The sequence below is a fragment of the Cyanistes caeruleus genome, chromosome 10 (assembly GCF_971803275.1).
Source record: "Cyanistes caeruleus chromosome 10, bCyaCae1.hap1.1, whole genome shotgun sequence".
NCBI lineage: Eukaryota > Metazoa > Chordata > Aves > Passeriformes > Paridae > Cyanistes > Cyanistes caeruleus.
The window spans coordinates 24,802,096-24,825,351 of record NC_141710.1 but is presented as its reverse complement, the minus strand read 5'-3'; the positions used below and the strand labels follow the sequence as shown (position 1 = coordinate 24,825,351).

The window sequence follows — 23,256 nt, the reverse complement described above, 5'->3', positions numbered from 1 at the left end:
GCGCGCCGGGCCCGGCCCCGCCCCGTCCCGCCGCGCGCGTGACCGCGGCGAGCGGCGCGCGGTGCCTCAGAGCGCCGAGATGCGAGCGGCGGGGCTGCGGCGGCTTCTGCTGCTGCTGCTGCTGCTGGCGGGGCTGGCCGCGGCACCGGGCGGCGGCGGCGCCGCGGCGGCGGAGCAGGGCGGGTTGCCGGCGAAGAAGCTGCGCATGGCCTACGCCACCGGGCCGCTGCTCAAGTTCCAGATCTGGTGAGGGGCGCCCGCCAAGATGGCGGCGGCCAAAATGGCGGCGTCCGCAGGGCCTTCGCCTCTCCCTCCCTCGTTCGTTTTCTTCCCTTCCTTTCCCTCAGCGCGGCGGCGGCCTCGCTCGCTCTTGTCGTCCGTGAAGGGGCGGCCGCCAGGGCTGGGGGCCATCCCGCCCCGGGTGACCTATCGGGGCGCCCGGCGCTGCCGGAGCGTGGGAGGCGGCACCGGGCCGCGGGCGGCGGCTCTGTCAGCGGGTCTCACTCTACGGCCACCCGCCGTAAAACCGCGCTTTTTCGGGCCCTTTAATGCCACGGATGGCGTTGTGGTGATGCGGGACTAACGTTTGGTTGGAATCGATGTTTCAGCAATGGCTGTAATTTTGTGTTTGTTTTGGTGCAGTGCCCGTATTGCAGTCGGTGCGCTCGGGCACCTTTGCACCTTCCTGGGGGTGTTGCCGATGGTGCCAGCAGCTGCGAGCAGGATTGAGGCAGCCCCGGCACACGGGCTGTGTTAGCGGGGAGCAGGCCCGGAGCTCCCGTCAGCACGGTTCCCGGCCCTGAGGGCGGGCAGGCCGGGTGGCGGCCGAGCAGAGCCCGGGCCGGGCCCTGTTGGGTCCATGGGGCACCGCAGAAGCGCTCAGAGGAAAGTGCAGTTGGGTCTTGGGCGGCTTTCCGCAGTTTTATAGAGGCGGCTGCTGAAAGGCGAGTCAGGGGGCAGCTCGGGAACATTTAACTCCTGCAGTTCACGTGTCGTGCCTACATGGGGAGTGACACTGCCTGTCTGGGCAATCCTAGAGAGGAATTCAGACGGCTCTGTGTGAAGATTTTTTTTTTTGTTTTTGTTTTTGGGCACAGAGCAAGGGATTGCTTACATCTACTTCCTAAATTAATCCTAATTTAACAGATTTTTACAGGGAAGGCAGGTGATTTGATGCCCAGTGGGTGTTTCCAGAGCTCTGTTTGTGCTGGGATGTGGAGCAAACCAGTGTCCTGCCCAGGGCTTACCTGTTGGGATTTGTGATGTGTAATTTCACTGCAGCTCAGGTTTTTTCTGTGCCATAAGTGTTAGTTCTATTTTAATTGAAGAGGGTGAGTACTGCTGAGCAGTGGTTGTACCATGCAGCCCTCGATCTGTGGTGACAGTGCTGTCTGTGTTCAGTGTCTCCTGAGGCTACAGGCGGGTGTTTGAGGAGTACATGCGGGTCATCAGCCAGCGGTACCCAGACATCCGAATTGAAGGGGAGAACTACCTTCCTCAACCTATTTATAGGTGAGTGTGCCACCTTGTGCTGTGTACTGTCTGTCTGTCTGCTTTCCAGTGATAAACACGTGCCTTTACACTGAAATAATACAGAAAATGTAAACTTAAGGGGATTTTCTATTGCCATTACATACAAGTGTGGTGATTTTCTGCCTTCCAGGTAGCTGCCTTAGTTTTCCGTACAAGTATCACTGTCTGGATAGCTGTATGATGAGGCCTGTCATATCCAAGCTAAAATTAATTATGTAACTTTTTTTTAAAGCAGTGATTTTTCCCAGCTTTTCTTCATGCTGTATCTGTACATAAATTCAATTTGTTGCTCAGGCTTATGCACTTAGTGACAAATCCCTGTAATGGGTTAAGGACACAGAGGAAGGGAAAGTTCACATTTAACATCTGAATCAGGGAGAGCTCACCTCAGTGGGGAGGCTGCCAGAGTGGCCTTTGGTGCAGCTGTGGGAGGAAAGGCCAAAGGAATTTCGAAAAAGACAAAACAGTGTTATTCCTGTTACTTAAAGCAGTGTGCCCACGCTGGAGAGTGATGCCATAGTTACTGGGTGGCTCCTGGAACACTCGTTGGCCCAATTTCTGGCAGGGTTGCAGTGGTGGGAGGCTGCAGGGTGCAGTGCCTCAGTGTGGGCTGGCTGTGGGGAGTTCTGCATCACTGGGAAATGCTCCATGACACGTGGTGCCCGTCAGTTAAACATGTCTGTGATGTGAAACAGCTTCTTTAGAAACTGAATCTGTTGCCTAGTTCAGGCATATGTAAGTTAAAAGCAAAGTCCTATCTGAGGTCTGCTGAGGGGCAAAAGAATCTGTGGTTTACGGGAAAGTGCTTCTCTGGGGTGCTGTGCAAAAGCGGGGTCTTACTGGGGTATTGTTAATGTGTGTTGTATTTTTGTTTTATTGGTTTGATTTGGTTTGGGATTTTTTTACAGTGAGATAAACATTCTTGGAAAGTTTTGTACTTCCCCTGAAACATTTGTTTACTGTCAAAATTCTAGTGAGGTGAATTGTGTATGGTGAAGTAGGAACTAAACCTTTCAGTCACTGGTGTGTGTTGTCTCCAACAGGCACATAGCATCCTTCCTGTCTGTCTTCAAACTAGTATTAATTGGCTTAATCATTGTTGGCAAGGACCCGTTTGCTTTCTTTGGCATGCAAGCTCCAAGCATCTGGCAGTGGGGCCAGGAAAACAAGGTAAAGAAATACTTCTTTTAGTCTGAAAAAGCAGCTTCAGAGTTACTTCATGAGGGTGCTCTGTGAGTCCCTCAGTTCTGACTGATTTACCTTTCATATGCTACAGCATTACAGTAGAATAATTCTTACCAGTTGTACTTTACGCTTCTGACAAACCCAGGATTGCTTCTGTGAGCTCTCTCCAAGCTGCTGCTACTGCAGAGGGGCAGATGAGGTTAATGTGCTATCAAAGATGATAAAAGAGGGTTTTTTTTATTTTTTAGGGCTCAAGAGTAGCATTTCAAGCCTGTGTTATTGATGTTAAAATTACAGCTTCCCGTCTCTGTGGAAAAATCAACTGTTTTGCAGTTGATGTTTCCATCAGACTCCTGATAGATTAGGCAGCAATTAGAAGGGTGTTAGAAAAATGAAATTGAAATGCTGTGGGTGTTTTTGGAGAGTTGACTGGCATGACATTGTGGGAGAATAACCCCATGAGTCAGTACTCAGGATGCCAGCAGATTCAGGGTGTTGTACTCTGATTTAGAGTAACCTTATTCCATATTTATTCCACTAAACTAAAGTAATTTGCAGACCTTCCTGCTGAGCTGCCCAGTTCCCTGGGTTTTTCACTGGCCAGTTTGCATGCCCAGAAGCTGTAATATTTCCAGCTGAATTAAATGGGCCAACTCCATGCCTGGCTGGGCTGGCTGCAGTGCACAGCTGCTGTCCCTGTGCCAGGTTCTGTGATGTTACAGTGACCTGTGTGAGTGTGCCTGTGAACAGGAAAAGGAAATTAGAGATGTGCTGGTGGTGAGGGAGGAGCTACACTGCTGAAGATGCTGTCCTTTCCTCCTTAGTCACCCATGCACAGAGAAAATTCCAGCTGAAGAGCTTGGAGGCATGCAGGAGGGTTGGTGGTTCCTATACACATGTGACTTGCCTTGCTCTGCTGTTTGTGGCTGGGCCCTTTGCTCTGTGATCTGGAGATTGCTGTGACAGTGACAGGCCGTGTCTGGGAGTGGTTCCCATGTCACACTGCCAGCCCCCCTGCAAACCTGGATGTGCTGGCTCCAGAGGTGTGCGGAGGGCTGTCAGTTGGGTGGGTTTGGAGCTGGTTTGGTGCTTTTCTGAGGAAGGCAAGGTGCAGTCTGTTCAAGAGGAGGAAGGGGAAGTGTCTGTAGATGGGAACATTCCTTGAACAATCACAGAGGGAGTTCAGAGGCACCAGTGAATAATAGTAGGTGTGGCTGAGGTCTGTGTGGATCTTCGTTCCCTTCCAGGTGTACGCCTGCATGATGGTCTTCTTCCTGAGCAACATGATTGAGAACCAGTGTATGTCCACTGGGGCTTTTGAAATCACTTTGAATGGTGAGCTGAGACTTCATTTGAGGGGTGTCACATATACACATGTGAGAGCTGTGGGGTGAGGAGAATGAGGGATGGTGTCAGGAAAGTTATATCCCAAATGTAGTATGTAGAAATTGCCATCCATTTGGATCTTCAGATTTCATCTATCACAATAAAATATAAAAATCATAAAAGTCTTATAAAGCAATTTACACAGATGTCAGATACTCTAGAATAGCTCTGTAAAAACTTACTCTGAGGGATATTTGATCCCTTGGAATAACTGTGTTATATTCTTGCTTTATGTGTGATGTGCATTAAGTAGAAAGCCGTCAGCTAGGGGCGTGTACTCTCCAATTAGATGCTTTCCCTGTCTGTTCTGCAGCATGCTTTAGCCTTGGAATCCTAAAGAATCCATTACGGTTACCGGATTATCAGTACTGGTGGACAACAGTACTGATTTTCCAGGTTAACAGGAATGTCAGGATATTTTGCACCTCTCCATCAATATGATACACTTCTAAGTGGAAGCATTAGACACTCTGCCCTCCTTTCTTTTAACCTGGGGAAAAGGAGACTCAGAGGTGACTTTACCACTCTCTACAACTCCCTGAAAGGTGGATGTGGTCAGGGGGGTCTGTCTCTTTCTCCAGGCAGCAACTGACAGAACCAGAGGACACAGTCTTAAGCTGTGCCAAGGGAAATAAAAGTTGAGTATTAGGAAAAAGTTTTTTACAGAAAGGATGATAAAGTATTGGAATGGTTTGCCTGGGGAAGTGATGGAGTCACCATCCCTGGATGTGTTTGAAAAAAGACTGGATGTGGCACTCAGTGCCATGGTTTAGTTGAGGAGTTAGGGCTGGGTTGGACTTGATGATCTTGGAGGTCTCTTCCAACCTAGGGATTCTGTGATTCTTAGTTGGGCTGGGGTTCAGCATAGCAAGAGATTGGAAGGATTATTGATTCAGATGTTTTCCTCAGCACAGATCAGTACCAACTCACACAGCTTCCTAGAGCTTCTCAATTCCATGTTTACACCAGCTCTGCCTGTTTTTTGATGCTCCCAGTGTAATGGTGCTTTTCTCCCACGTATGTTCTGTGCTAGATGTCCCAGTGTGGTCTAAGCTGGAGTCTGGCCACCTCCCTTCCATGCAGCAGCTTGTACAGATCCTTGATAACGAGATGAAGCTCAATGTGCACATGGAGTCAATGCCCCATCATCGATCATAGCCCCATCGATCAGCACTGAAACTTCTCGTAAGTCTCCTCCAGTCACCAGTGTGTTTGCCCAGGTGAGAGGGGCACACTGGAGACTGGATTGTGTGTTTGTTCAGTTAAATGTTTTTCTGGAGAATTAGCTCCTGTGATGTTAAACTGTCACTTGTGGGGTCACAGAGGCTGTTTGGGGGGGAGGTTTTGGGATGTGGCTCATTCTGCTTGTCTCAGAGCAGGAAGCTGGCATTCCATGAGGCAGGAGAACACGTATTACTGTAGGCAGAAGGTCTAATGTCATTGAAGTGTGTGATGCAGAGATCAGAAACACGCTGCCTTACGTGCCTTAGAACAGCCTCTGCACAGGGGATTAGGGTCTCCCTGGCTTTTAACCCAGTTGAATTCCACAACCTTGGGGAACAGGGTGCTGTCCTGTTCCGTGCTTAACCCAGGAGAGCAGAACACCGTCATGCTCCAGTTGCTATACTGCCCTGCCCCTCTGCAAAAGCTCCACAGCTTTTGGTAGCACAGGGTTCACATCCTGTAGGTATTTTATGACAAACCACTTCCACATCTCTGTGTCACCTGTGACGTTCAAAATGCATAGGTTATGATTCTGCATCTTGGGGCTTGCTTGATGCAGGTGTGCAGCAGGCTCAGTGCAGGTGTGCAGCAGGCTCAGTGCAGGTGTGGCCCTGGCTCAGTGCAGATGTGGCCCTGGCTCAGTGCAGATGTGGCCCTGGCTCAGTGCAGATGTGGCCCTGGCTCAGTGCAGGTGTGGCCCTGGCTCAGTGCAGGTGTGGCCCTGGCTCAGTGCAGGTGTGGCCCTGGCTCAGTGCAGGTGTGGCCCTGGCTCAGTGCAGGTGTGCTGCTGTGGCACAGGGCTGTTGCCGACTGTAACCCAGGTGTCTCTTCGCAGGCGTTGGGTGGTGGTTCCTGGGCCACGTGGTGCAGACCCATGAAGGCCTGCACTGAAGACAGCCGCTGTTGGTGCAGGCTGGATGCCTCTCTTGCAGCCACGTTGTGCCTCCTGGACAAACACTCAATGAGCCCTGTTTCAGTGCTGGCTGGTCCACACTGCACAGCCACGAGTGCAATAATACTGTATAGTTTTTTTAAGACTTCATTCGACCAGTTCATAGATCAGCAATGCAGGCATTACTAATGGTAACTTATTTTATATTCATGTTTCACACAATGGCAGATTGAGTTGATACCTAATTTTTCCTTGGAAAAAAAGAAGTTTGTTTAATCTGTTGTATTTTATATGAATTTATGTTCTTTTTGTAGTTTAAATGAAGTTATAGGAGTGTCTGATATTGTCCTAAGCTGTTGAGTAAGTGATAGCTGTCTATCAAATCTCTTTAATGTGGTTAAAACAGGTTTGTATATTTTTCAAAATCTATGGAAGAGTCGAACAGTGCATTATATACTGAATTATATAAGCAAAATTATATGCAGAATAGTTACATCATTTGGTGACTTCAGTGAAAATTAAGATCAGCTACTCTTTAATCATGTGGGCCAGCTCTAGCAGTTCTTCCTTGGCCATTTGAGAGATGAGCTGGGCCTTCCTGCTGTCCTAAATAGAACCCAAGAACATTAATTGAAATAAAGAGTTCCCATTTCCTGTGTGAAGTACCTTGTTTGTCACTTATGGACATTCTTGGAACTGCAATTGAAAAAACTGCATAAAAAGCCAACTTTTCAAAGTTACTGATTTTGTATTTGTCGTGTGTAGGCCCTCGAGAACCTCCAGTGCAGGGAGGGGCACATGGAGCTTGGCCTTACCCTTCAGGCACCTGCCACAGCTGAGGTGTGGCCTCCCTGGGGGAAGCTGGCCAGGTGAAGCCCAAGTTAGCTCTAAGAGGCTGGGAGGTTCCTCACTGCCAAGTGCAGCACCACAGGTCTCTAAATGCCCATTGACAGCTCTGTGTTTGCAGTGCTTGAACCAGAGCCCATCCCTGGCTGCAGCTGGTACTCCCTGAAACCAAGCATAGGTGATTGCTTTGGGCACTCTGAGGGCATTTGTCACTCTGGACAGGGAACCACCTTGTTTTGTACCTGCAGCTGGCTGAGCTGCCGTGGGCATGGGCACTGGGAATACTTAGGGCATTCCTGCTGGTCCCACCTTCTTGTCAGGAGTGGCAGAGCAGTACCTGTGTGGGTGACTGGAGCAAACACCTGCCTGTGTACCTATCCCAAGCCCTGGCTTGGCTGTGCTATGTTTTTACCTTGTGCCTTAGCCAAGAGCTGAAGTGTCTACTCAGCTGGGGCTGGAGACAGAAGAGAGGCTGCTCAGGAGCTGCCTGAGCAAAGCCCTCTCATGCCTCCATCACCAGGGTGTCCCCAGTGAAAGCTGCTACTGCCTGCCCTGAGCAAGACCCATTTGGGGCTGTGCAGATCAACCCTGGACTGCCCTTTGCTCTGCACCAGGGCATGGCAGGGCCAGAGGAGAAACCTTGCTGAGCACATGCAGGTGCCACAGCATCAGGGACTGTCTCTGGCTCATTTAGCCTTACACCACACACACCGGTCAAAGCTCCTGTGCATTTATTATCGCCTTGATGGAGCTGCGCAGCTCATCACTTATGTCAGCAGCCATGCAGAGCTCCAAGATCTTTACAGCCTGGGTCATGAGGTACATAGGAGGCTGCATTTTGTTCCACTGCACACTGGAAGGGAAGTTGAGGCATCCCCGCATCCTGTCGAAGAGCTGCAGGATCCTCACCCGGAAGGCAAGCAGCAGGAGCTCGTCCTCACCCAGCTGGGCTGGTGGAAGCGGCTGGCTGGCGGTGCCGACCTGCAGAACCAAGGACACGTGTCAGCAGAGCCACCCGAGCTGGGGCCAGGGCTTCCAGCAGACAAACCTGCCCCTGTGACAGGAGCCGCTGGAGGAAAGTAGCTGCCATGCACCCTGCCCATAGCTCTTCTCCCTGTGGCAGAGCCAGGGTGACCCTTGGTGATATAGCCAGGGACCTGCCTGGGAGTGGAGTCCCACACTGTGGCCCCTTGAAGAGAGCTGGGGCTGGCAAGTGCCCCATCTCCATAGGAGTGGCAGTAATATGCACACCTCCACAGCTTGCTTTTTGGGGAAGGAGCATGGGACAACATAGGGAGCATCCACCACAGGCTAAGTGCAAATGAGAGCTTCCCTGGCTGCCCTGCTCCTGCTGTGGGGAGTGGCTTGGCACAGGAACAATACCTGCACTTTGGTTCCCATGTTGAATTTTGCTTGTCGCCCCATGGCAAGGAAGGAGATGAAGATCTTGTCCTGGGCCAGGATCCTGACTCCCACGTGGCGGTTCAGGGAGATGAAAATGGGGCTCAGTGGGACGTGACGTCCTGGCAACAAGTTTGGCCACGTCCACCTTCTTATCCTGTTGCCTGCTTGGTCCAAATACTGCCCACCCTGGATACTCATATTTATCCTAAAGAAAGGGAAATGGAAGCTCTGAACTCTGTAAGCTCCTGTGGCAGAAGGTCTCATTCCCCTGAGGGATGGGACAGGGGCACAGCAGGGGCAGGGTCTGTCCCCCATCTCTCAAGGCACAGCTGGGTTGCCTTGCTCTGAAGGCACCCAAAGCAGGGCCTATGAGCTGCTGGATTTGTCTATTTTTGGATGCTATTAAAAATACCCTTTATGGCCTTTGAAATGTCAATGCACAGAGGAGACAGCAAAGCTGCTGAACGCACCACTCATCTCCGTTTGGGTAATAGCATGTGCTCCTGCCATCAGACTGAAACAGTGCTCGGATTTTGGCTGTCCTCTGCTTGTCCTCCTGTACTATGCAAATCAGCTGGTCTCTCTGTCGTGTAATGATGATGGCCAGGTTTCCAGATGGATAGCTGCCACCAGGTAAGGTGTTTGTAACCCCCTGCTTTGCTTGACTGGTCTCTTACTACACACTATATACTTCCGGGTACTACTCTGTATGTAAAAACATATATTACTCAGAGCACTGTGTTAAAGGTGTTCAGCTTCCTAGGGCTGGGTCTTGGAAGCTAGTGCTCATTGGAGCTGCTGGCTGTTCTTTGAAACCTCAGCCCAGGAGCTGTGTCAGGTTTCACTGCTGCTGCTCCTCAGACAGCGAGTGGGAGTGATGAGCCAGGTTGTAATAAAGTGGACTGGGACACATTTAAAATTAGTAACGGCCCTGGACTAACGGCAAGTGAACTCTGTAAAGGATACAATAACTGTGAGGTTCCGTCTGGGAGCATGGTAAGGAATTTCTTTCCATTTTTGTAGTACTTCTGCACCAATTTACCCTTCCCCACCTAAGATTGGAAGGATGGAACAAATGAGAGCAGTCTGGCACAGCTGCCCTGTGAAAATGGGTACTGCCAGGCTCTGACCGCTCGGCTGACACATGCAAAGGGCTCCCGTCGCTGTCGGCCGCAGGTACCTGCCTTCTTCCCCAGAAGACTGAAATCATAGCCAAGGTCACCAAAGGCCACAGGCTCCTCCTCGTGCTCGAGCTCAGGCTCAGGCTCCTCCTCAGGCCGGGACTCGGGCTTGGGCCCGGGCTCCTCTTGGGGCTGGGGCTCTGGCTCCTCCTCGAGCCAGGACTCGGGCTCAGGCCCAGGCTCCTCCTCAGGCCAGGACTCGGGCTCGGGCCCAGGCTCCTCCTGGGGCTGGGGCTCCGGCTCCAGCTCCTCCTGGGGCTGGGGCTCCGGCTCCAGCTCCTGGGGCTGGGGCTCCAGCTTGGGCTTGGGCTCAGCTGCACTTGGAACAGGCTCTGGTGTCCCACCTCTGGGAGATGTAAGTTCCTGGGAAAGCTCACAGGAGATGGATCCAGCTTGCTGTGAACCTGCAGAGCACAGGGAGGGCCTCTGTGCAGCAGAGGGGGTTGGCAGTGGCCACCATGGGGCTGCCTGATTCCTCTGCTGTAACTGGGGGAGTGGGAGTTCCTGGCTGAAATGTTCCATCCTGACAGTCTGTCTTGGGGTATTTTCTAACAAGGGCAGTCCAAAGTGCTCAGCTATTTCAAAGCACAGGATTATGATAAAAGATAGTATTTTTCCAGTTATGTGTATACACACAACTGTGTAAAGACCACCTTTTTGGGATAACATTTGTCTCCACCCACTGGAACTGACCATTTGACATCCCAGTGCTGCAAAAGCCTCAGTGCCCTGCTATCCTCTGAGAAAACATGCCCATATTGTAAGTCTGGTTCACCTGTCAAAACTCCTCCTCTACAACTAGACTCAAAGGCTGCTCAGTCATCCACAGCCTGGGCTAGGAATTGGTGGAGTATCCACCTGGTCAGGCAAAATATGGGTGAGCCACATTTTGGCAGTTCCTACTTCCCAAGGGCTTGGCTTTGCCAACTTGTCCTCTCAGGTCAGGTTCTGTGCATCTCGGCTGGAAACTCCACACATACTGAAAATCATGACAAACAGCCTGTCTGTGCTTATGTGTGAGGGATGATTTAATACAGCTGTATCTAATTTAATGAGATTGCATATCTGACAATGAACGAACATGCTGCTGTGTAAAATCCTCCAGTTAGAAACCAGCAATTCCACTGCATGCATTGTTGAGACAAATGGAAAATCCATACGGATATACCAACTCACCTTTAGTGGCACTCGGCTTTAAAGACTGCTCAGCCAACTCTCTAGCCAGGTGTCTCTTCTGCTGCCTGGAAAATAGAAGTGTTGTTGACGCCTCATGTATCTTGTTTGGAAAGCTGCAAGTAGTGGATATCCCTGCTTTAGGAACACAATTTCTGAATCTGTTTTTCTCTCTGCTCACAATTTCAAGTAACAGGCAGCAGTGTCACCAAAATACTAATGCCTCAGCAGGAAGGAATTATGCCCACACAGATTCCAGAGAACAGACTGCCACTGCAGTGACATCAGCTCTGCTGGCAGGAGAGCCGAATATTGTAATGGGGTTTGGGTCAGGATTTTACGTGAAAGAGAAGGAAAGATGCCCACAAGATCAAGAAAATAGCTCATCTTAAAGAATAGTTTCACTATTCTTGTGTAGCTTCCTACGAATCTGACAGTGGGACAGTGGTTTGGTTTGTGCTTTGTACATAGTAGGAAGCACTTGCACCCTCAGCCTGCGAAGGATTTTCAAGGAGACCTACAGTTTGTTTCCCGGTATACTGGTTTGGTTTTCCTTTTCCCTGTGACTTAGACTTTCCCTGGAGGTTTAAACTCTTGCACAAGCTTTGGGTGTCCTGTAAACAGCCTGAGAACTTGCACAGTTCTTAAGCGTGACTCTGGAAACTAATCCAAACAGCCTGGCAATAGAGGAGTCAGAAGGGACCAGAGAGAATCTGAACTTCTGGTGCCTAAAGCAAAGGTTTTTCTTCTTTAATCCCTCTCCCTGCAGCTTAACAGTCCTTTTCCCCTCAAGCTGCATCTGTTCATTACACAGACCTGATCCCCAGTTCTCCCAGTACCTCCAGTTCTCTTGCTCCTTTGACAGCAGCAGGTTGGCTTCAGAGCCGAGGGATTCTTGGGTGCTGACAGCTCTGGGAAGGCTGCTGACATCCTCGAGCCTCTTCCTCTCATTCCTGATGAACTCATAGAGCTCTCGGCTGCGCTCGCAGCAGAATCTCTAGAAGGCAAGAGAGCGGAGCCGTGAGCACGGCTGTTCCACGGCAAACCCTGCTCGTCCTTCCCACCAGCTTACGTCTTCCTGGTCCTCGGAGAGAGGGACGTCCTCGGAGAAAGGGAACGGCCTCAGCAGGTTGCCACAGTACTCGCATGTTGGCTCAGCATCCTCCTCTGCCTGCAGCGATGGTGGGGAGAGCAGGGAGGAAGGACATGGGGTGCCAGCCCCCAGACCCCCGGCTCAGCACGGCCAAAGAGGGCTCTGCTCAAAATGCAACAAATGTGACAAAGCGCCTAAGGGCACTCATGGCGGATCCGTGTCTGGGATACCTTGGAACAATTTAACTCAAAACATTAGCTTCAGGAAACCACCAAAAAGAAAAGCAGAGGTGTTGTAAGTAAATCAATAAATGCTCCCAAAGAAAGGGAATGACTGTGATATTTATGAGCTGTGCTCCTTCCCAAGGAAGCTGAGAGCACAGAACACTGAGGCTGAGGATTTGAATGTGTTACAGAGAAAAATCCTTGATGTCTGCAGTTGTGGGAGTTTCTGAGGAAGCACCAGCAGACTTGGTGATACAGTGCTGGTCACATCTGACCAGGTGCAAACCAGGTTGGCAGCAGGGTGTGTTTTGAGTATGGAAACAAAAATTCCCTCACTCCCCACCTCGTGTCTCGGATTAATTCTTTGGTGACTTTGCTCTGCTAAGGGTTACAGGGAACTGTGCTCTGCTTGTATTCTGTGTTTGTACCTATTTATATACATTTTCTATCAGATTTAGACAAAATATTCTGCTGGGAAATTCTCAACAGAGGATGCAGCAGTGGGGAGAGACTGCACAGCCTCTTGCTACCCAGGTGTGCACAGCCAGCACTGTTTCAACAGCCTCGCAGAAGAAAAGCCTGTCATGAAGGGGCTCCTTTGCGGGCTCGGCAAAGGGCGTTGGTTCCGTGTTTTGCACATGGAACCGTGTGAACGAAGCAGCGAGGTGCGCCCACCCCCAACTGACCTCGTGGTGTACGTTTGCCTGTGCGGACTCGGGTCTGTAGGCCAGGAGGGTGGGCAGGCCCGCGAGGATCGGCTGCGGGCCGGCCGGGGGTGTTTCGCACCGCGGCTCTGCCGGGAGCTCTGTGCCCTCCTCGGGGGGCCGGGGCCAGCGGAGCCCGTCCGCCCCATCCTCCGCCCCATCGTCCGCCCCTCCGCTGGGCTCCGCGGCCCAGCCCGGCCCGTCCATGCCCGGCAGCTGCGGCGGCGTCTCCAGGGCGACGGGCGCGGGGCACGCCGGGAGCGCGCGGGCTGCGGCTGCGCCCCTGTACCGGCCCCTTGCCGCCCGGTACCGGCTCTGTACCGGCCCCGGTACCGGCTCTGTACCGGCCCCTGTGCCGCCCGGTACCGGCTCTGTACCGGCCCCGGTACCGGCTCTGTACCGGCCCCTGTGCCGCCCGGTACCGGCTCTGTACCGGCCCCTTGCCGCCCGGTACCGGCTCTGTACCGGCCCCGGTACCGGCTCTGTACCGGCCCCTGTGCCGCCCGGTACCGGCTCTGTACCGGCCCCGGTACCGGCTCTGTACCGGCCCCTTGCCGCCCGGTACCGGCTCTGTACCGGCCCCTGTCCCCCCCGGTACCGGCTCTGTACCGGCCCCTGTCCCCCCCGGTACCGGCTCTGTACCGGCCCCTTGCCGCCCGGTACCGGCTCTGTACCGGCCCCTGTCCCGCCCGGTACCGGCTCTGTACCGGCCCCGGTACCGGCTCTGTACCGGCCCCGGTACCAGCTCTGTACCGGCCCCTGTCCCCCCCGGTACCGGCTCTGTACCGGCCCCGGTACGGGCTCTGTACCGGCCCCTGTGCCGCCCGGTACCGGCCCCGGTACCGGCTCTGTACCGGCCCCTGTCCCGCCCGGTACCGGCCCCGGGCCGAGGCTGCCCCGCGGCGCTCGCTGCTCTTCGGGGCTGCAGCTGCGGCCGCTCCGTTCCCCGCGGCCGCCTCGGCGGGGCTGCGGGCGCTGTGCCGGCCGCACTGCCCGGTACCGGCTCTCCCCGGGAGCCTGCGGGGCCCTTGGTGCCAGCGGTGTCCGAGCCGTTCTCGGTGCTGCTCCTGCCCAGCCCCGGAGCTGCTGCTTCTGCCAGGAGCTGGGAGCCGGGCTGGGGGTGACAGCACGCGTCACCAAACCCGCCCTGACTGCGGACACCACCGGCGTGCTCATGGAACACCTGCCCGAGCGCGCTCCTGACACCTGTGCCACACACTGTCACACATCCCTGAGCTCTCCCTAGGACCTGCCGCTGTGGAACCTCTGCAAGGAACCTGCACGTACAGTCTGCAGAATAAAAGAGAGAAAACTGTCATGTGCAAACACGGCCAGGTTTGGATACCCCTCGGGAGAGCAGGTGTGTGCTACTTTACCAGTGCTGTCTGTACAAATTCACAGTGTCTTACTAGCATGTGAGTTCCACAACACACTAAGTCAGCTTCACTTATTTTTCAGATGGAAAGAGCATGTTGAGGTGCAGCCAGCGGTATCAGTGACTCGTCTGGTGTTGGTGCCCAGAGCACTGCAAGATCATTTCCATGGCTTCCTGGGGTCACCACAGCCCTTGGGTCTGGCTGTGGCACGACGGAGCCGAGTGCCTGTCCCGACAGCCAGAGGCACAGCCCCAGCCAGGGCCCCTCGAGCTGTGCTGTGTTCAGTCTAAACTCATCAGGCCCTGGACACTTGCATTTTCATTTGTGTTTGAAACGGAAATAGTTTTTAGGGAGAACTCTAGCAACAGAAAAGTTGCTTCCCAGGCACAGCTTTTGCTCCCTGGGCATCACCTTCCACAGCAGATGGTCCTGGCGGGCTGGAGAGCAGCCAAGGGGCTCAGGGCACCTCCCAGGTGTTGTAGCCTGGCCGGGGCTCTGCCTGGCATGCAGGTCTGCCTGCTGCAAGCTCTGTCCAGATATGCTTCACCATCCCTTTCAAGGCTGGGGGCTTGAGAGGGGTCAGTTCTGTTCAGAAAACCAGGCAGGCCTCAATAACCTCTTCTGAATGTCTTAAGGAACTGTCACAACTTTACTTGGGAAGTCATATCAGCTGCCTTGGGAGGAAAACCTGAAACCTGATGAGGGAATCCTGAAATGAATGTCACTTGTCTACTAGGTGACCTGAATTGGAAACACCTCCCTTCTTGGCAGTGCCAGCTGAGGTATTCCTTATCCTAAACTCAGTTTCAGTCAGAAAAGACACAAGGTGATGGGTTCGTTTTGTTTGGTTTTTTTTAGGTGAAGTCTAGCAAGAGTTTGCTACTTCTTCAGAACTGAATGGTGTGGACAGACCTAATGATAAAGTGTGTTAACTTATGTGGGTTATAGGTAACACTGGAGTAATTAATTAATCCTGCTATATTCAAAGACACACTTTGGAGCTTTGCTTTATGCAAAAATCCTCTTATGTCCCAAATGTCAATAACCAAATTACCTTCCACTATAAGTTTTACCAAATTACAGAAAAATTAATCAAATCCTTAGGAATTCTTGCTTAAATCCTGATGAAAGCACAGGTGGTGACAGCTGTTGGAACCATAGCTTGATTTCGATCCTGTTTATGCAGGAGGCAATTAGTTCACCAGGCTGATGCTGCTGGAGTTCTGCTGGCACAATGTAAGCAACACCAGCTGTAGAATCTTTAATCGTTGGTATTCAGTGCCTAGAGAGTAATTCCTTGGGAGGTTTTTTCCATGGTCACTTCCAAGTTCTTGCAGCCAGACCGAGCTTCCCTTCACTGAGGCCAAACTTGTTCCTGTGCACTTTTCTGAGGGCTGCTGCCAGGTACTGGTGACGGCTGCTTAGGGCTTGGACATAACTCCAGAGCTCTCCCAGGAGGAACAGTCAGGACTGGTTTTCCTCCTTTTGTATTGTATTTATTCACACCAAGCCTCACCTGTCCCTTTACCTGCCATTTTCCACCATTGTGAGGCTTCCCCCTGGCAGTGTCACCTCGTGGCTCACTGCCTCCTCCAAATGGTGCACGGACAAGATCTGGCACAGCCGTGTGGGGAGCTGGTATTTGCTGTCAGGGACTCCAGCAGAACGTTCCTGTGGCAGGGGGGAGCTGCAGGCAGAGTCGATTGTGGTGACAGCCCCATGATTCAGTTGCACAGGTCAGGCTGTCACTGCTGTCCCTGGGACTCACATCCCCACCCAGTTCCTCTGCTCGTGTGTCCAGCAGCGGGGCTGGGAGGTGGCAGGGGCAAGGACCCTCCAGGGAGAGCCAGCCCATGCCAGGGGATCCCAGCTGATCCAGCATGGCCGAGCACACCACAAACCACGGAGCAGCTGCCACGCACTCGTGTGTTAGCACAGCTCCTCAGTGGAGGTTTTGCAAAATATTTATTGCAAAATAAAAGAAATATGGCAACAAAACTTAAATAGCAAATGACAAGACACTGGCCATAAAGCTCTTGTTATATTATAAATCTTTGACAATAATCAACAGTAGAGCGTGTCCCAGGGCAGCTGCACATGGACAACCCTGTGTCACTGGCTCCAGCCATCTGCAGTCTGTGAAACCTGTGCCTCCTGCTTGCCCCTGTACCTGGCCCCATCTCCCTAAAGCAGACAGGAGCCAGCAGTTCCATGCTCTGTGAAATGTGCCCCAGCCCCTTCTCTCCTTTTTCCTGTTAAAGCCACCACAGCTGACCCAGTGCTCTTCCCTTCCATAAGGTACCAGGGAATGGAGCAATATTGCTGAAGTACCTACTGCTCCCCTCACAGCTTCTCCTGTGAGAGGCTGCTTGGATTTCTTTCCTTTCTCACCTACTCTCTCATCTACTAGGAAAGCACAGGCAGCCAGGGAGGAGTACAGAGAGATTGTAAGGGATCAGGTTAGGACTGCCAAAGCCTGAAAGAATTAAATCTGGCCAGAGGCATCAATGGCAACAAGCAGAGCAACCTCTATAGGTACTGGTACTGGTACTGGTGATAAAAGGAAGACTTGGGAGAATGTGGATCCTCTATGGAAGGAAATAGGAAACCCAGTTCCCTGGGACGTGGAGAAGGCTGAGGCACTCAGCCACGTTTCTGACTCAGCCTTCACAGCAAGCTGCTCCAGCCACACTGGCCAAGTCACAGGAGGCAGAGAGCAGCAAAGAACTGCCAGCACTAGGAGAGCATGGGGGTCGAGGAGGTCTAAGGGACCTGAAGGTGCACAAGTCCACAGGACATGATGAGATGCACCCATGGGTTCAGAGGGACTGGTGGAAGAAGTGGCTTGGCCACTATCATCCATCATGTTAGAGAAGTTGTGGCAGTCCAGAGAAGTTCCCACTGACTCCAAAAGGGGAAACATAACCCCCCTTTTTTAGAAAGATGAATAAGGGAGATCCACAGAACTACAGGCGGTCAGGTCTCACCTCAACGCCTGGAAAAATCCTCCTGGAAATGATGCTAAGGCACATGGGAAATAAGGTGACTTGTGATAGCCAATATGGCTTCACTAAGGGCAAATGATGAGAACTTAAAGCCCCTTCCAGTGTCTAAGGGTGTTACAAGAGAGCTGGAGAGGGACTTTGGACAAGGGCCTGGAGTGACAGGACAAGGGGGACTGGCTTCCCACTGCCAGAGGGCAGGGCTGGATGGGATATTGGGAAGGAATTGTTCCCTGGGAGGGTGGGGAGTCCCTGGCACAGGGTGCCCAGAGCAGCTGTGGCTGCCCCTGGATCCCTGGCAGTGTCCAGGGCCAGGCTGGGCAGGGCTTGGAGCCATCTGAGATATTGGAAGATGTCCCTGCCCATGGCAGGAGGATTGGAACAGATAATCATCTCTTCCAAACCAAACCCTCTTGTGATACTAAAGCCTTTTATTAAAGCCCACCTGTGACAGAAGGAGTCTGTACTGCTGCTGAAAGGGCTTCTAGATGTGCTCCAAACAGGAGCCTCTTGAGCCACATATCTAATGGAAGCACTCTTTACATAAAATATAATTATAAAAGGTAACTCTGTGTGTATAATCTTCCTAAGGCACCCAAGAATTTTAAAAGACCTTGTCCCGCTCATGTTACTTACAGCACACTCTTGTTCCTCTTCTGCCCAAAGTTACAACCGTTGGCTAGTCAGAAGCCTTAGCATACAAGATGGCATAGCTGAGCAGCGTAAAAAACAGGAACCAAAACCAAACCCTGCTGAAGCACTACACCCAGACAGCTCGAGTCTCACTAGCAATGCATCACGGGCAGCACATAGAGATTGTCACGTTGATGCCGAGGTTTCCGTTGTCAGCAAAAAGGTGTGCGGTAGCTGTATCAAAAACGAGGCAGTTGCTGCTGCGGATGGCCACGGACACGCCGTCGTGGATGGAGCAGGGAGACGCCTCCCAGGTCAGCCGGTGGCAGCTGCCGTGCAGCTCCAGTCTGTACTGAAAGTTCTCTGCCTGCTTACGGGTGCCAATGAGCAGCACGGTGGCAAAAAACTGCTGGTGACCTTCACACTTCTCCTGTTTCTTCAGCACCAGCATGAAGTGGTGACCAAAGCACGACTGCATCATCACCCAGTCCACTGCCCCTGGCAGGTTAATGTCTGTGGCAAGGAAAATGATGTCTTCTCCCTGAAGGGTGGTAATGCTTTTGTGGGCATGCATGAGGTGGGACATGACGGCTTCCAAGGACCCCTCCCAGTCACAGGAGGTACCCGGGCACGGGCAGGAGTAGGGACGGTACTCACACATGGCTTCATGTTTTGGCTTTTCTGTGTGGTGGAGTGCCAGGGAGCAGCCTGTTGTGGCATACTGGAAAGAGACCAAACAGAAGCCATCAGGAAAGGCACCAGCACTCGTATTCGCTGCTCCCACCCGTCAACTGGAAACACAGGTGATCAGCCAGAGCTCTCGTGCTCATTGCAAATTTTACATAACTTGTATGTAGCCTGGATTTAAGCTGAGCTTTTACTTAGTATTTGTTTCCACTTAAAATGGATTCTTCTTGTATTTTGTGGTTGTTTTTTCCTAACACAAGCACTCAGATAAAATGGGCTGTACGGCTGAGTTGTAGTTAGATCTGCTGTTGCAGTTAGATCTGATCCGTCCAGATCAGCTGGAGATGTCCTGGCTCGGATTTTCCTTTTCTTTAAAAAGAACAGAGGATTCTAGTTTCAACACCTGGGGTGATGGGTGGGTGTCCTCTGCAGGGGGATCTGGGGGTGGTGGGTGGGGGTTTTCTGCAGGGGAACAGGGACGGGGGTGGTCCGGGCGGTCCCCCTGCCCAGCCCCTCATCCTTACCTTGCACGGGAAGAGGACGGCCGAGGCCACCTTCTCCATGGCCAGGTTCCTGATGTTGGGGGTGAGGGGGCCCCGGCAGGTGGGACAGAGGCTCAGCTGCTGCCGGCATTGCTTGCACACCAGGTGCCCGGCCTGGCACTGCAGGATGGGCGGCAGGACATAGTCGAAGCAGATGGGGCACTCGAAGAGCGAGGTCAGCTCCTGCTGCTGCTGCTGCTGCTGCTGCTGGGGGGGAGGAAGAGGAGGAGGAGGGGGAGGCGGCGGAGAAGCGCCGCCGGTGCCCGGCAGGACGGCGGCGGGGGACGGGGCGTGCTGCTGCTGCTGCTGCTGCTGCTGCTGCTGCTTCCCGCAAGGCTTGCTAGGGCCGGGCCCGGCGGAGGACGGGCGGCTCATCGCTCCTCGGCACCGCCGGCAGCATCGGGCCGCGCTGGGAACCGGGGGAGGGGAGGGGACGGGAGCGGAGGGGAGGGGAGGGGAGGGGAGGGGAGGGGAGGGGAGGAGGAGAAGAGGAGGATGAAGATGATGATGATGATGATGATGATGATGATGATGTGATGATGATGATGATGATGATGATGAGGATGATGATGATGATGTGATGATGATGATGCTGATGATGATGCTGATGATGATGATGATGATGATGATGCTGATGATGATGATGATGATGATGATGATGATGATGATGATGGCCGGGGCGGTGCTGGGCGAGCGGCGGCTGCGCGCGGTCCCCGCCCCGCTCCCGGCATGCACCGCGCGGGACCGCCCGCACTGCTCGGAACAGTGACACCGGGACCGGAGAGTGACACCGGGACCGGAGAGTGACACCGGGACCATGCAGTGACACCGGGACCATGCAGTGACACCGGACCATGCAGTGACACCGGGACCGGAGAGTGACACCGGGACCGGGCAGTGACACCGGGACCATGCAGTGACACCGGGACCGGGCAGTGACACCGGGACCGGGCAGTGACACCGGGACCGGACAGTGACACCGGGACTGGGCAGTGACACCGGGACCGGAGAGTGACACCGGGACCGGAGAGTGACACCGGGACCATGCAGTGACACCGGACCATGCAGTGACACCAGGACTGGGCAGTGACACCGGACCATGCAGTGACACCAGGACTGGGCAGTGACACCGGGACTGGGCAGTGACACCGGACCATGCAGTGACACCGGACCATGCAGTGACACCGGACCAGAGCGGTCCCTGCCAGCGGCGCTGTCCGTCCCCTGCAGCGCTCGGGCTGAGCCGCAGCTCCGCGCCGGGGACAGCTCGAGCTCCGCGGTGCCCTGAGCTGGGCAGAAACTGGAGATGGGCAGCGCAGACCCCACGCCAGGTGTAACCAGCATCTCATCCTGGCCCAGCATAATCTCAGGCTGGGGGTCACCAGTTCTTCTTATTTTATAATATGGAATATATTAAATTATTCAATTCAATATAAATTTAGTTTATTCGATTCAATAAATTTGAACCAAGCTTCTGGATCACTTGCAGAAGGTTTATTGTTAGTTGTCATTAGCAACACGTTAAGGGTGTGACTGACAGGTCGTTTTGGAGTAATGGCAGTGAAAAAGGAAGTGGACAGTGGTTTCTGTGAGCTGGAAGCAATGTGCCCTGCGCACGCTTGTCAGGCTAATGTGGGGTGCCAGGATTTGGCAGTGGCAGCAAAATCCCTGAATCATAGAACCCCAGAACAGTTTGGGTTGGAAAAGCCCTCTAAGACCCAACAGGTCCGACCATTACCGCAGCACTGCCAAGGCCACCGCTAAACCAAGTTCCCAAATCACACATCCCATCCCAATCTGCGCAGCTTTTAAATCCTTCCAGGCAGCTGTGCGGGGACTTGACTCTTTCCTGCATCCTAGCACCTGAAGAGGGTGTGCAGTGGGACAGGGCTGCAGGTGGCTGTTCCCCCAGTGAAGGTGTGATGCCTTGTGGGCAGGGTGTCCCTTCAGTGCACCAAAGGCTGTTTGTCTGGGGAGAGAGGTTTTGTCCCCCAGACTGCAGTGACCAGTGGAGTTGGTAATGTGTGCTAGATGCTCCTTCAGGAGCAGGGGTCCATTGTGCTCACTCCTCAAAAGAAGGGGTCTGTCCCGTTCCAGCTGATGGTTGCACCTGCCCACTTGGTCCTGATTGCCATCTCCAGGGCTGGGCGCCTCCTCCCTGGGCTGCAGGGGCCTTCTCTTTGAGCCTCTTCCCAGTGATGCGAATGAGTGTCTGAAGAGGAAATGAAAAATAAATGTCTAAAAAAAGAAAATCTTAAAAACCCAACCCCACTCCAAAAGGCTTCAGTGAAGGCTAAAAGCAGAAGCTTCCGCAGCTGTGTTGGTGCAGATGTGCTGCTGGTCTGCCCCAGGGAGCTGGGGGAGCTCAAGCAGGGCCCCCGAGCTGGGGACTGCCCCTGCCCCTGGGGCCCCCGGGAAATTCCGGTGCTCTAAGTGCAGCCCTGGGCTACTTGCACAGTGTGTTTGCATGTTGCTTTTCTGAGCAGATGCTCAGATAGGATCTGTGGCCACACCAGGTATCATGACAGTTGATCTCAAATCGCTCTACTTCCGTGCAGATTTACCCTTTAGTTTCAAGGTTCTGACTTTGCTTTAAGTGCTGCAGTGAAAGGAGAGCAAGGAAGGAGGCACCCAGCGAGGAAGGTAAGTGATGCACAGCAGCAGAGAAACAAGAACCTTGCACCCCAAGCACAAAACCTGGTTCACAACCCAAGCGTTGCTACAGGAGCAGTTTATCCCTCCTGGGGGGATATGAAACTTGGTGGGGAACACGAGGGCCACGGTGGCAGCTGGTGCTGAGCAGCAAGACAGACTTCAGCCTCAGTCAGCCGGGCAGGTGGGTGTGCAGGTTTTGTCTGGGGTAGAATTCATTGCCTTCCCAGTGCCTGGTGTGGGGCTGTGGTTTGGATTTGTGCAGAACCCAGCTGATAATTCAGAGCTGGTTTTGTTATTGCTGGTATAGCCAAGGCCTTTTGGGTTCCTCCTGCTGGTGAGGAAGTTGGGAGTGCGTGGCAGGCTGGGAGAAGACACAGCCAGGACAGGGGACCCAAAATGATCAAAGGGATATTCCAGACCGTGTGACATCATGCTCAGTGTATAAAGTGGGGGGAAGGAAGAGAAAGGGAGGGGGACTTTTGAGTACGGTGTTTGTCTTCCCAAGTCACTGCTGTGTGTGATGGGACCCTGCCCTCCTGGAGGTGGCTGAACACCTGCCTGCCTCTGGAGGAAGTGAATTCATTCTTTGTTTTCCTTGGCGCGTGTGTGTGGCTTTTGCTTTTCTTATTAACCTGTCTTTGTCTCAACCCACAAGTTCTTCATTTCCTACCCCTGCAGTTCCCTCCCTGATCCTGCTGGTGGGGGAGTGAGTGAGTGGCTGCGTGGGGCTTGAGGGCTGGATGGGGCAAAACACGGCAGCTGGAGAGAAGGCTTTTATAAATTCTGAATTAATCCTGAAACAGTCCTGCTTTCTGGTATGTTTAAACTTTGTATTGAGTATTTAACACAACAACAGTTCTCGACAGTGACTCCCAGCCCTCAGTCCCTGGTGAGCCCGGCTCCGTACCTATCGTCAGGTGGGCAGTTCGGGTCTGCTCCTGCTGCCCACTGCAGAAGTACAGGTGGAAAATTCTCTCGGATTTCCAGTCGGAGAGCAGCCGGCTGTCGGTGCCGAAGAGTACGCCGTGCCTGCCCGAGACACTGCACAGCCACACGGGCACCCGCGGCGTGCGCAGCCCGGGGCTCACCTGGCGGGACACGCTTACCGGGAGCTGTGTCCCTGTCCCGTGTCCCTGTCCCTGTCCCTGTCCCGTGTCCCTGTCCCGTGTCCCTGTCCCTGTCCCTGTCCCTGTCCCTGTCCCTGTCCCGTGTCCCCTGTCCCGGTCCCTGTCCCGGTCCCTGTCCCTGTCCCTGTCCCGTGTCCCTGTCCCTGTCCCTGTCCCTGTCCCTGTCCCTGTCCCGTGTCCCCTGTCCCGGTCCCTGTCCCGGTCCCTGTCCCTGTCCCGTGTCCCCTGTCCCGTGTCCCTGTCCCGTGTCCCTGTCCCGTGTCCCTGTCCCTGTCCCTGTCCCGTGTCCCTGTCCCTGTCCCTGTCCCTGTCCCGTGTCCCTGTCCCGTGTCCCCTGTCCCGTGTCCCTGTCCCGTGTCCCTGTCCCCTGTCCCTGTCCCTGTCCCTGT

General features: G+C 53.4%; 3 protein-coding genes and 1 non-coding gene across 6 annotated transcripts; 1 reads left to right on the top strand and 3 right to left on the bottom strand.

Moving 5' to 3' along the window:
* The first annotated feature begins 12 nt into the window (after positions 1-12).
* Positions 13-6,882, top strand: SELENOT (selenoprotein T). 3 transcript variants are annotated; one of them, XM_086843807.1, is made up of 6 exons: positions 13-246; positions 1,402-1,512; positions 2,577-2,703; positions 3,966-4,053; positions 5,138-5,289; positions 6,164-6,882. In XM_086843807.1, exons 1-5 carry the CDS (start codon positions 80-82, stop codon positions 5,260-5,262), a joined length of 618 nt encoding a protein of 205 aa, XP_086699933.1. In that variant the 5' UTR covers positions 13-79; the 3' UTR covers positions 5,263-5,289; positions 6,164-6,882. The 3 variants fall into 3 exon arrangements, 1 of the variants encoding a protein (XP_086699933.1); XR_015274463.1 differs by having other exon boundaries at positions 30-246; positions 5,138-5,931; positions 6,064-6,882; XR_015274462.1 differs by having other exon boundaries at positions 30-246; positions 5,138-5,931; positions 6,042-6,882.
* An 892-nt stretch (positions 6,883-7,774) lies between these two features.
* ERICH6 (glutamate rich 6) lies at positions 7,775-13,121 on the bottom strand. Its single transcript, XM_023933243.2, has 9 exons — positions 12,828-13,121; positions 11,897-11,995; positions 11,664-11,821; positions 10,828-10,892; positions 9,655-10,055; positions 9,437-9,522; positions 8,941-9,093; positions 8,450-8,675; positions 7,775-8,047 (listed from the first exon to the last, which is right to left on the bottom strand). Exons 1-9 carry the CDS (start codon positions 13,050-13,052, stop codon positions 7,781-7,783), a joined length of 1,680 nt encoding a protein of 559 aa, XP_023789011.2. The 5' UTR covers positions 13,053-13,121; the 3' UTR covers positions 7,775-7,780.
* Positions 13,122-16,167: 3,046 nt separating this feature from the next.
* Positions 16,168-19,805, bottom strand: SIAH2 (siah E3 ubiquitin protein ligase 2). The gene is made up of 2 exons (XM_086843801.1): positions 19,068-19,805; positions 16,168-18,577 (listed from the first exon to the last, which is right to left on the bottom strand). Exons 1-2 carry the CDS (start codon positions 19,458-19,460, stop codon positions 18,020-18,022), a joined length of 951 nt encoding a protein of 316 aa, XP_086699927.1. The 5' UTR covers positions 19,461-19,805; the 3' UTR covers positions 16,168-18,019.
* A 752-nt stretch (positions 19,806-20,557) lies between these two features.
* LOC111922056 (uncharacterized) lies at positions 20,558-22,861 on the bottom strand. The gene is made up of 2 exons (XR_015274468.1): positions 22,648-22,861; positions 20,558-21,297 (listed from the first exon to the last, which is right to left on the bottom strand). It is a non-coding gene; the product is annotated as an uncharacterized LOC111922056 (transcript).
* Between the last annotated feature and the right edge of the window lie 395 nt (positions 22,862-23,256).

What these genes read in the sequence shown, in the direction of transcription:
- ERICH6 (XM_023933243.2), bottom strand. Translation starts at nt 13,052, where the DNA reads ATGGACGGGCCGGGCTGGGCCGCGGAGCCCAGCGGAGGGGCGGACGAT. An exon ending in TCTCCGAGGACCAGGAAGAC is followed by an intron (nt 11,822 to 11,896) that starts GTAAGCTGGTGG and finishes CTTGCCTTCTAG; the next exon opens with AGATTCTGCTGCGAGCGCAG. An exon ending in AAGGAGCAAGAGAACTGGAG is followed by an intron (nt 10,893 to 11,663) that starts GTACTGGGAGAA and finishes TCTATTTTCCAG; the next exon opens with GCAGCAGAAGAGACACCTGG.
- SIAH2 (XM_086843801.1), bottom strand. Translation starts at nt 19,460, where the DNA reads ATGAGCCGCCCGTCCTCCGCCGGGCCCGGCCCTAGCAAGCCTTGCGGG. An exon ending in CCGTCCTCTTCCCGTGCAAG is followed by an intron (nt 18,578 to 19,067) that starts GTAAGGATGAGG and finishes GTCTCTTTCCAG; the next exon opens with TATGCCACAACAGGCTGCTC.